This window comes from Octopus bimaculoides, chromosome 21, assembly GCF_001194135.2.
Source record: "Octopus bimaculoides isolate UCB-OBI-ISO-001 chromosome 21, ASM119413v2, whole genome shotgun sequence".
Taxonomy (NCBI): domain Eukaryota; kingdom Metazoa; phylum Mollusca; class Cephalopoda; order Octopoda; family Octopodidae; genus Octopus; species Octopus bimaculoides.
In genome coordinates, this window is record NC_069001.1 from 19591880 (window position 1) to 19604342 (window position 12463).

Genomic DNA, 12463 nt, shown 5'->3' on the forward strand with positions numbered 1-12463 from the left:
TGCCTTTCATCCTTTAGGGGCCTATAAATTAAGTACCAGTTGCATACTGGGTTGATCTAATCAATTGGTCCCCTCCCCAAAAATTTCAGGCCTTGTGCATAGAGTAGAAAAGAATATTTCGATTTATCAGGCAGCGAACTGGCAGAAATGCTTTTCTCTGTGTTTACGTTCTGAGTTCAAATTCTGCTGAGGTTGACTTTGCCTTTCATCCTTTAGGGGCCTATAAATTAAGTACCAGTTGCATACTGGGTTGATCTAATCAATTGGTCCCCTCCCCAAAAATTTCAGGCCTTGTGCATAGAGTAGAAAAGAATATTTCAATTTATCCAACCGAAATATTGCAACATCTATCTGTGAAATATAGAATTAAAGATATAGAATCTACAATTCAAACTGTAGAGTCAAAATACCAAAAATGCAAAATATGAAGAATTCCTTACTTTTCTCTGAAATCATAAACTCAAGGATACCTTGCAAAATAGGATACCCCTGCACAAATTTCTAATTTGTTTCTCTCTTCCCCATCCCCGTCTCTCTCTTTCTAAAACATCATCACTTTCAATTTTATATAAAAAGGCCAACCAAACTGACTATGCAAATGTGTGTATGTATGTATGTACATATGCATGTATGTGCATGTCTATATGTACATATCTATACATATACACACACCCTTCATCGCCATTACTTCTTGCTACTGTTAATGTTTCTTAGTTTCATTTTATTTTTCGTTTTTCTATTATTAATTTTATTAATACTGTTAAATGTTCGAATTCATTTATTAGTTAATAACACTATCTTTTTATGTTTTCCTATTCTTAATCTACAGAAAGCATTTCTTCATTAGATGAATTAGTCCTTTAACTTGAAAGATTATTATTATTAAACCTTGACATTTTATGTATTGTACTAATAATAACTTTCCTACAAGTACGATATTTCTACTTTATTCCTATTTTATTTTATTTATATTATTTAAATAGTAGGATACATTTTTTGACTTTATAAGACCTGAAGAGTGACTCCATTGTGAGTGAAATTTATCTATATTAAAGGTATAGCTAGAATTATTATTAAAATTTTTTTATATTATTATTATATCCCTCCTTACAAAGTGCTTCATTATAATGAGGTGCATGTTAGACAAAAGTAGCGATATTCTTTTTTCCTGTATTATATGTTAACGATTTTTTAATCGCGGGTGGGTGGTTACTTTTAGCATTAATATATCTAAGGTTTTCATTATTTTTATGGAAAGGTTGAGTTATACCTGTTATTAAATTAAGATCAACATCTAAATCATTAACATTGTAGTGCTCATTATATATAGTAATGCTCAATCGATTTCTTTAAAAAAAAATTATATATTTTCTTATATAATTCTAGAGTTCTGTTGGTGCAGTCCTTAGTTATTAATAATAGGTCATCCCTATATAAACCACCTTCTAACTTTAAGTTTTCTAGTTTAAGTTCGGATAATAAATACATGTCTACTATGTCTGTTGCTTGAGAGGAATCGGGTGCCCCCATAGGTATATCAAAGTTGTCCCTAGTATCCTTTCCCGCCCATAATGCATTGTTATATCTAATTGCTAATTAGATATAACAATGGATATAGATGGAGGAAAGAAAACCAGACAAGTTTTTATACTTGTATAGACAGAATGAAACAGCCTCTCCCTTCCTCCGCCTCTCCCTTCCTCCACCTCTCCCTTCCTCCGCCTCTCCCTTCCTCCGCCTCTCCCTTCCTCCGCCTCTCCCTTCCTCCGCCTCTCCCTTCCTCCGCCTCTCCCTTCCTCTGCCTCTCCCTTCCTCCGCCTCTCCCTTCCTCCCAACACCTCATTTTCTCTACCGCCCCCTTAAGCACCCATGCTCACCCGGACTGTCTCAATGCCCACCAGGGGGCAGTAGTGCCCACTTTGAGAACCTTTGATGTAGATGATGCCTTTACTGTCAAAAAAAGGTATCATCATGAGCTTCCTAGTGAACTTGCTTTGTTTGGCCTCTTGTGCCAGTGAAAAATAGATACTCAGCTCATACAAGTTAATCCATTAGAGCATTTCTTAAGTTCCTGTGACATTTTTTATCCAGTTTAACACAAAAAAATTATTGTATAGCAAGCTTGCAAATTGTCTCCATGTCCTGTAATTAGGGGTGTTTAGTCTGGTGTTTTCAAAGTGTTGTTATGGCCATCCCCTTCCTTCAATCTGGAATAACATAAGTTGGCAGGTCAGCTTATTAAGTGTATAATAATGATATACAGATTACTATAATCTAGAACAGTTGTAACTGGCTCTTCTAAACAAGCCTTAAAACTTCTAGAGTACACCTTATATACATGCATTACTAATATATAATATATACTAATATATAATCATCATCAGTTGTTTTATTTTTTCCATATGTGTAATGAGAATTACATACATATGAGACTAAAATGAACATGACTAGAGATTAAACTGATTGAAATGAGTATAGGTGTAAATATTGGAGGAATTTACATCACCAAAGCTGATGTTAATCAAAAGAATCCTAATTTTAGTAAGATGAGGTTCAGTTTTAACAGCCATGTATCATTGCTGTCTCTGTTCACAGTTTAGGTTTGATGCGAGGGAACAGACTTCTGAAACAGCAGATATTTCAAGATTATACCCATAATTTATTTCCTGGCAAAGGATTCAATTTACTCCAGTAGGTAACTATTTACACTTTAATTTATTCACATTTGTGTGTTTGTGTGTGTGTGTGTGTGCGCGCGTGTGTGTGTGTGCGTGTGCGTGCGTGTATATTCGCATTGAGAGTGCACATGGCTGAATGTTTAAACAAGTGGAGTACATTTGAACTGTTATTTTAGTTATTGTTTAACTGTAATCATCCCTGATTGAGGAGATCTATAAAGGAAAACATTCCAATATGGTTTTATTTTTTTATGTCTGTGTTTATGTAGACTTCCTTTTCTAAGACAGTCAGATGGGATTTGGTTGCTATTTCAAATCAGGATAAGTGACTGTATAATGGTTTCTTCTTAGTTTAAATGGGTAGTAATTAGCAGTTCTGAATACTATTCCTTTTGTTGGACTAGGCACTGTTATTGTATATGTTACCACACATAATAATGCTGCTATTATTGTTAGTTATTTTTGGTCATCCCAGATGGATTAGATGTATATCATCATAAGATTTCCAACCATAACTATCTTGTTTTTAGAGGTATCTAAGACTGCACTGTCTAGTTGTAGGGTTGATTTAACAAAGATTAGGGTGCTATTTCTAGCAGGTTGAGCAATTATATTAAGGTTTTGTTGTTGTCATATATTTTAGTAATAACACACACACACACACACACACACAACAATATATAAAAGGGTGCTCTATCAGTGTTTTGTTATATTACTTCAATATATGTAACAATGTGCTGTTATATGTTGTAATAATATAATAAAATACTGGTATATATTGTTGTATTATAACTGTACTAAAGCAATACATTGGTAATATATTGCTGTAATATAACAATACATTTGTACATATAATACTGTAATGTGTTGTTAACACATTGTGGTATATTATCGTGATATAACAACATGTTATATAACAACTGTTCTCTATTGCTTTAATAGCATGTATATTGCAAGGCCATGAAGACATGTAAAAATTTTGTATTTGTAGACCACAGGGAACTTTCAAATCAAGAGGGAAAATGTTGCTTGAAGAGGAAAAAGGTAAGAAGAGTGTGTGAGGGCATTGAATATTGAAGTCCTCATAATAGTACACATTATTTGATCCAGAGCGGATTATGTGTAATCTACCTTAGAATTAAAAACTACTGATATATAAGTTTATACCATCAAGTTATCATTTCTTTTCAATTCTAAGGTATGTAAGCATTCAGAAATGCTTTTCTTTTTCTTTTTTTTGTTTTTCTTTTTCAAAATGCCCATGATGCTTTGTGGAATGTTTGAGATTGGCTTTGGAAGATGAGAGACCTGAATGCTTACAACAAAGTAAACCATTTAAGGTGCTAAGGATGATGTTAAACTTGGTGACCCAAATAGGCCAATGTGTTTCTCATTGCACTGATCTAACACCTTGATTATTCTTTTTTTTTACTCACATCTGAATGAAAGGCAAAGCTGACCTTGATGGGGTTTGAATCTAAAGTGCATTGCATTGGAAAAAATAGCAGAAGGCATTCTATTTAGCATTATAATAACTCTGCCAATTCGCCAACTGTAAGCCAATTCATTGCCTATGCCAATTCCCCAGCTCTGTTCTGATCAAGCTGAGCCATGATCAAAGGCTAACTGATATTTATTGTAGATTGAAGAACCATACAGAAGTTCCCTCAGCATATGTTAATATTCATTTAATGTTTTTGTTACACTCTAGACACGGGGTGCTCTGGATAAATTTTTTTTTCAAGAATAGCTTCATGTAATTGTGAACAGTCAATGGCATTGGCGAGCATAAAGATTAAAGCTGTAAATGAGAAAAAGTTAGCTGACATGGAGGACTGGAAACCATCTGAATATTGGAAGAAAAGAGTTACTTATATCATGATGATTCACACCAGGTATCAACATGCTGACATGACTGCTGCTCAATGCTCTGTGAACACTGTAAAGGCTGTAAGACATGACATGGATGGTTGCAACAAAAACTATGCAGCTGTGGCTAGCAGGAAGGAACAAAGCAGGTGTTCTGACTGTGTTTGCACTCTGGAATTCATTTCACAACTGCAGGATAGGGCCTTACACTCAATTCAGATGGCTACTTGAAGCTACTGAAGATTATGGTCAAAACTTGGCTGGGAAGAGTTGTTGCTGGCAGGTCATATGTGTGATGGCAAGATCTGGCTCCATGCCATACTTCTGGAAAGAGTCAGAAGTGGTTGCCAGACAATTTCTACAACTTCACCAGCCACAATTTCTGGTCTCCTAATTCCCCTGATTGTAATCCCGTAGATTACTATGTGTGGGGTACAGTTGAGAAAGACACTAACTGCTCTGCCTGTAACACCAAGGCTGAACTAGTGAACAAGATCAAAAAGGTGTTTGAAGATCTTCCTAGGGACACAGTGAGGAATGCATGTGCCAGGTTCCAGAGCCAATTGAGACCATGGTGGAAGCTGAGGGCAGCTACTTTGAGTGAACTGTTATCTCCCAGCCATAATTTTGTTGACATTTTGATTTTTTTAAATACTTTTATTTTTGGATGAGATGTGCTTTCTTTTTCTTTCTGCAAATTGTCAAATTTAAGCCTGAACATCCTGTTTTATATACTAGTATTCTGAAAAGAATATCTTGCCATTTAAGGTTGTGATTTGTGAGAATTTTGACTGCTATTTTCAGCAGGTTGAGCAACAACTGAACTACTGTGTGAGTTTAACAAACTGTGACATGATTATAATAAAAATGTTTGTTGTTTTAACTGGTGTGTGCAAGACCTATTCAATTCCTTATTTAGATATATAAATTTCAGACAAATCTGAATACATGTAAAAACTGTATAAAAAGAAATTTATTGGTTTGGACATTGGTATGAATGAAGACAGCTGTATGAAGAAGTGCTGATTGCTTAAACTGGGTGGTGCCTGTGGAAGAGGGAGACCCATGAAGACATGGGATGAACTAGTGAGGGCTGATCTCAAAATGTTGAGCCTCATGTAGGAAATGAGAGTTGACTGGGATGTCTGGTGATATGAGGCTTTTGGAAAGACCTGCTCACCTCAGCAAAACTAAGTTCTGGAAGTCCACCAACACATAACATTAATTCACAAATTCCACCCCAATGAACCAAAATACATTTTTTCTTCATGCATTATGCTAGCCTCTACCTCACTTCACTCCTGCAGTTCAATGCCACTCTGTCACCTCTTCTGTCTTACCCCTGCCAAATTTACCATTGCTATCCTCCTGCTACCCAATATATTCATGTTTCACCATTCACTGCACCTCCTCCTTCCCTCCCATCACCCCTTTGCACTCTCATGAACTTCCTCTTCACTCACCCTGTCAAGTCCCTTACCACTCCATTTACTTTCACCTCCTGATACATTGAGGATACACCATGGCACATTGCCACCATCTCTCTTGTTCTCTCTCTCTCTCCATCTCTCTCTCTCTCTCTCTCTCTCTCTCTCTCTCTCTCTCTCCCTCTCCAGCTTGGGTAACCATGTATCTCCTCTACAGTAAGACACCTGTCACTCTCTCTCTGTCACAGTCTAAACTCTCATCCCCTGGCTCAAAACCATCTTCCTCAATACCACTCCCACTCAGTTGAGGGATCTTTGTCTTGTAACTTCCTTGGTGACCTTCGCATTACTGGTGCCACATAGAAAAACACCCAGTACACTCTGGTGTTCACAAACAGCAATCAACTGTAAAAACCATGCCAAAGCAGACAGTAGAGCTGGCACATTTCCCTAGTTTGCTATGGGTTGGATGTCGAACCATCCAACTCATGCTAGCATGATGGAAAATGGACGTTAAATGATGATGGTAGTGGCAATGGTGGCAGTGGTGTGTGTGTGTGTGTAAATTATGAATCCATTTGCATGTTGAGGATCTGGAGCACATTGGTTCAATCCCAGATTTTGTCCTGTTTAGTTCTTGAAATTGTTGCTAACTGAAATTTCTATTGCTTAACTTAAAGAGAGCAAGAAAAAGAGCAGATTTGATATATATATGTAATCATATTGGCACACAATCGGGATCTTTCTGAATTGACGGGCACTACTTGTTTTCTTAACGAAACACTTTCAAACTTGGGATACTGGTAGAATGTGTCATACAAAACATCTTTTTCTCTTAGCCTTCTTAACAAAAATTTCTATATTGCAAGTTATTTCATGTTAAAGTTGTTGTGTTTCTGTAATTTCAACCAATCACTGACGTCTATTCAGCTGAATACAGTTACTGCTGTTTTTGTAAACAATAATTTTTGCCGGTGTCAAGATCGTTATTCCCTGGTAATTATTTTGTTATTCCCTAGTAAGGGTTTAGGGTTTTAGGGTTAGGGTTATGAGTTAGGTTATGGCAAAAATAATCATAACCCTAACCCTAACCCTAACTCTAAAACCTGAACCCTAACCCTAAAACCCTAAAGCTAAAACCAGTACAAACACACGAACGATGTTATAAATAACAGTACCGCTGATAGTTGTTGTTGACAAACAACGGCACTAATTTCATTCAAGGGAAAAGATCCCATTACACCGCACAACGTGTGGTGTTCACAATTCACAGCAGTAATTGTTTTCACCTCAATAGACGTCAGTGATTGGTTGAAATTACTGAAATATGACAATTTTTTACATGAAATAACTTTGAATACAAAAATTTTTATCTGTTCTATAACACAAAATATACAAGTATACAAAGTTTGAAAGTGTTTCGGTACCAAAAACACTACATAAAACATAAATGAAAAGTGGTGCCCGTCAATTCAGAAAGATCCCACTATCGTTATAATAAAATTCTATTTTCTTTTAACTGGTTATTACATAGATATTTGTTTAGATTTACAATACACATTCATCCTTCATATTTTGACAGAATTATTTCAGAGTCCCACCAAACCACCACTTAAAAAGCCCTTTGATATTGAAATCAAATCACACAAGCAACCATCAAGGTCTATTTTACCTCCATTGGACAGACATCATACTCTTTTAGGTATGCTACCCAATTCAACTCATATGGTTTTACAGTAAATTTCTAAATTGATTCATTGCACTGTAGGTGTGTGTGTATTGCGCGTGCATGCGTGTGTGTGTGTATTGCGCGTGCATGCGTGTGTGTGTATTGCGCGTGCATGCGTGTGTGTGTATTGCGCGTGCATGCGTGTGTGTGTGTGTGTGTGTGTGTATCTGTTGATCTGTTTAGTGTAGTACATACAATATGATTATATTATATATACTATAACTAGACCAAACATATTATTAGGCTCTAATAAGTAGGTATGGTATCTTATACTATATTAAATTTCACTCAGTTTTCTATTATAGTTTCAGTAGCATTTTGATACTCTGTGGGAATATTAATTCTTTGTCATTGCCATCAAATATCATGTACCCGCAGCCCATTGATAACATTACAATGGAAGTCTTCCTGATCAAGCTAGAGTTCTCCAGCTGCCTTGCCATTTTTAATTTAACCAGTTTGTGATATTGTCCATCCATTGTGTTCTTTGCCTGCCTCTTGATCTACTGCTCTTTCTGCCTTTCTTTCCTTGATAATGTTTTACAGACTGCTTCCTCTTCGAATATGGCCATATAATGTTCAGGAGTTGTCCTCTTTCACCTACTTGTTGTAATACCTGTTCATTTGTCTGATAGTACTTGTAAGAGACTCATACCATTCACCTCTACACATTGATTATATTGTCTTCAAATTTGTTCGAAGTCCATGCTTTGCAACCATAAATGCCTTTTGGCCAAATGAATGCTCACATTAGTCTTGTTTTTAACTTAGTTGGGATACTTTCACTGCTCCAGGTGTTCTTAAGCTTTTCTATAGATGTTCTTGCTATGGCTACCCATGTCCTAATTTTTTTCTTACATGTGGATTCATTAGAAATTTGGGCTCCAAAATACTTGTACAATTCAACCAGTTCAAGTCTTTCACTGCCCAGTTTGATGTTGACATTTACTTTCTCTTTTCCTTCTACCATAAGTAGAAGAAGAAGAAGAACACAATCACTTGAAAGATCTTTTCTGACAGATGAAAGAACTCAAAGGAGAATACACTGCAAAGACAAGTAGTATCAAATCACAAGAGGAAATAGTCCTAACAACAGCACAACAGGTAAAGCAAAAATGGTTAGAGCACACCAAGAAATTGTGTGAAAGTGATCCAATGGTTGCCATGGTTGGCACAGATTTACAGTACAAGAAAGAACCTGAACCGCTAAAAATTGAGGTAAAAAGAGCTCTGGAAAAGATAAAAAATGTGGAAGCACCAGATCTAGAAGTAGTGCAGGAAAGAATGCCATAACAATACCTTTCGATCTCTGCTGTAAAATCTAGAGAAATCTAAGTAACCATTAGATTGGTTCACGGCAGAATATGTACCCCTACACACATGGGAAGATCTGCTTACATGTAAGAATTATCAAACAACTGCTCTGATACTACATGCAAGTAAAGAACTTTTGGTAATCATCCTAGAAAGACTGAAACTATTCCTTAAACCATACTAATTCATCTTCTGTAAATAACAGGTACTCTATTTTTCCCATCCCAAAGCTGACCTCATTAAGATTTGAATTCAAAATGTAAAGAGTTCTTACTAATATCTCAACGCTATGATAATTCTGTCAATCCATGCCCAATGAATTCCTCAAGATAATTTAAGAGCAGAGTGAACAGAAAGAGATCAATCGAGACTTCATTTTATTGGATCTTAGAAGGAAGGAAGGCAAATTTGGCCTCATTGGGATTCTGATATTCTAACAATGCTACCAATCAACAACTGTAGTATTTAATAGTTTATTTGCCCAGACTTATCAGTTATTTAGTATACTTAGCTGAAAACTAGCTCCTGTTTTTTCACTTTATTTTACACCCTTTTGTAAGTCATTTTAAAATAATCTAATCTATATTTTGATTTGATAAATCTATTTCAGAAGCTCCAAGAAATAAAAATAATGATATATCTTTAGGTGGAGATATCCATGGAAACCTGATGAACAGCATGAGTTTATCATCAGATAAGTGAGTTTACTCTAACCTTGTCTGTATATGTATATGTATGCAGTTCATTTTCCTATCCTCCCAAGCAAATAATGAGTTGGTAGTTACTGTTGTTCTTGTTGTAGTTTAGCCCCCAGATCAGCTTTCATTGCAGAGATCTATGATCAACAGTATTCCAGCTATGGCCCCACTAGTTCTGTCAAGCACTGTGCATCACAGATTACAACAATCAAAGATGGTAGGGTGTAATTTGAGGGAGATGTGGTTGTTCTTTCTAACAAATTTAGCAACTACATAGAGGCTCCTGCAGTGACTAACAGAGTTGGAAGTTATGGCAGCTGACATGGTTAAGTTTGGAACTTTATCTCTGTCAATTCTTTTGTTGACTGATACTGTTGACACCTCTCACTTGAATGCTTTTATATTTGAAAAGATTAGAAAACTAAATTTTGTCAGTCCTTACAAAGGGCAATATCCACAACCTTTATTTTCAGTACCTTTAAGATTGCTGAGAGTAAGGAAGAAAGTTATTCTAAAAGTAGGGAACTGACCCAAATACTTGCAACAGTGGAGTTTTCTAAATATCCAAATGCCTGGTGGTTGTGTTAAATCAAGCAATAAATTATGTATGCTATCCAAGAACAGAATTGATTCACTTGATGGGCTTTGCTCACAAGGCTTTGATAATGCACTGTAGAATCAATTCTAAACCATTTAGTTGCAAAGCAAACTTGTTTATCAAATAGTTATACCTGCACTCATTTAGTTTTGTACCTTTCCATTAGATCTGTTGGCTCAGGGCTGACCTGTGGCTAAACAATAATACTTACCTCCCCATAGTTATTTAATCCCTTTTTTAACCCTGTCATAAATTTTAAATCAGATCAAAGAATTTTCTGTCTGCTGACATCAAAGATGGTCCTGAAGTGGAGTCCAAGGAATCGACTGCAAGTACCTTTCTTGATCTGCAGATTCTAAAGGAATTGGGTCAAGGCAATGAAGCAATTCCAGTGCCCAAGAGTGAAACTAAAACATCCCAAGAAGAACAACAACTGCAACAGCAACAAGATCCACTTCAGGAAGAAAATCAAGATCAACAGCAATCTGATATTTCATTGTCATGGACTGTAAGGTTAAAATATCTATTTTTAATTTGTATTGTATAACTGTATTATTATATTGGTGTTTTAATATTTGATATGTCTTTTAATGGAAGAACTATAAGATCAGAGATATTGCCATGAACCAAGCAATGCTGTAGTTGTAATGACAACAGTATTCTTTGACAAATGGGCTTGAAAATGATAGGGGTGCCGTTGTCATCACAACAATTTAGGACGTAGCTCAATGGTAACATTGTCGTCATGTCATATGAACACAGTTTATAAATGGAGGTATGACAACCATATAATTACAACTACGTAATATTAACATAATTATTAGTAGTAGTTATGTAATTAACTGAATTTACTTGAATGGGACATGAAAGTAATTTTATTGGGAATGTTTTTGAAATATGAAATTCAAGTCACTATTGCTGGTATAAATATAAGATAGAAAATGAGCATAAAAGAAAATAAGAAAAACACCCAGACAGTAACAATATGAAGGTAAAGTTAATCCACTGCAACAATAACTGATGTGTTAATGACAACCAAACAGCATGTAGCAAAAGAATGATACAGGGAAGTAATACAATCATTTTAGTTACATGACAACAGAAATCATGTAATCACCTTCATTAGCTTACAGCTGTTTCTACTAATTGATTCCATGTATTAAAATGCCTTCCAAACTAAATGCATACTTTTAATGACTTGAAGGAAGCCATAGGCTATTACACAAGCACTCAGCTCCAAGTGCACTGTGTCATATAGCAGAAAACAGCTGTAAGCTAATGAAGATATGATCATGTAGCATTCATCTATATTATGCTCTGTACTTAAGGCGGATAATGGCAGAATCATTAGCACATCATGTGAAATGTTTAGCAGCATTTCATTTGTCTTCATGTTCTGAGTTCAAATTCCACTATGGTCGACTTTGACTTTTGTTCTCTCAGGGTTAATAAAATAAGTACCAGTTGAGTACTGGGGTCAATGTAATTGACTTGTCCCCTCCTCCGAACTTGCTGGTCTTGTGCCAAAATTTGAAATCAATATTATGCTCTGTACTCACCAAATGCTTTACTATGAAGCATATGTGTACACATATCATCATCATTATCATTTTAATATTCACTTTTCATGCTTGCATAAGTTCAATAGAATTTATTGAGGTGAATTTTCCACAGCCAGATGCCCTCCCTGTCACCAACCTTCACTTGTTTCCCCACGACCAGACATGTTTCCACAGTTTATTGGAAACAGAGGATACTGCTTGCCTTATAGTGACACTTGTTTACAACTAGTTGCAATGGGAAGACAGTTCACACAAACACACATGCACACCGCACACACTAAATTTTGAATTAAAAACAGCTCTAATAATGTCACACATACATAGTGTAGCACATCAGCAAATAGTCCTCACACTGTTTACATATATGACACAGACCTGTGACTCAATTTGTTTTGATGTGAATTGAGTAAATGAAGAACTGAAGAACTATAACAACAGACAAATATCAATATCTATCATTGTCGATCACCTGTCTAGGACATTCAGTGTTCTTTAACACTTGGCGTCATGTAGGAAACTTTCCCAGGATGCAGTCCCATGACAAATTGGTGTATACACAAAACACATACTCTATATATATATATATAT

The 12463-nt window shown here is 35.8% G+C and overlaps 2 protein-coding genes across 9 annotated transcripts in view; one reads left to right on the top strand and one right to left on the bottom strand.

Moving 5' to 3' along the window:
* The window catches only part of LOC106884493 (U3 small nucleolar RNA-associated protein 14 homolog A), a 283035-nt gene that overhangs the window by 120685 nt on the left and 149887 nt on the right, over nt 1-12463 (bottom strand). The window lies entirely within an intron of this gene.
* Nucleotides 1-12463, top strand: part of LOC106877675 (uncharacterized) — a 104136-nt gene that overhangs the window by 53447 nt on the left and 38226 nt on the right. For 6 of the 8 annotated variants that reach the window (XR_008266439.1, XM_052975333.1, XM_052975334.1 and 3 more), the window contains 5 exons: nt 2596-2691; nt 3670-3722; nt 7557-7676; nt 9628-9715; nt 10578-10821. Coding sequence is in view for 7 of the 8 variants with exons in the window: in XM_052975333.1 (XP_052831293.1) it covers nt 2596-2691; nt 3670-3722; nt 7557-7676; nt 9628-9715; nt 10578-10821 (601 nt within the window). In the remaining variant the exon portion in view is untranslated. The remainder of the gene's footprint in view (nt 1-2595; nt 2692-3669; nt 3723-7556; nt 7677-9627; nt 9716-10577; nt 10822-12463) is intronic. The other 2 variants (XM_052975335.1, XM_052975337.1) reach the window with 2 other exon arrangements.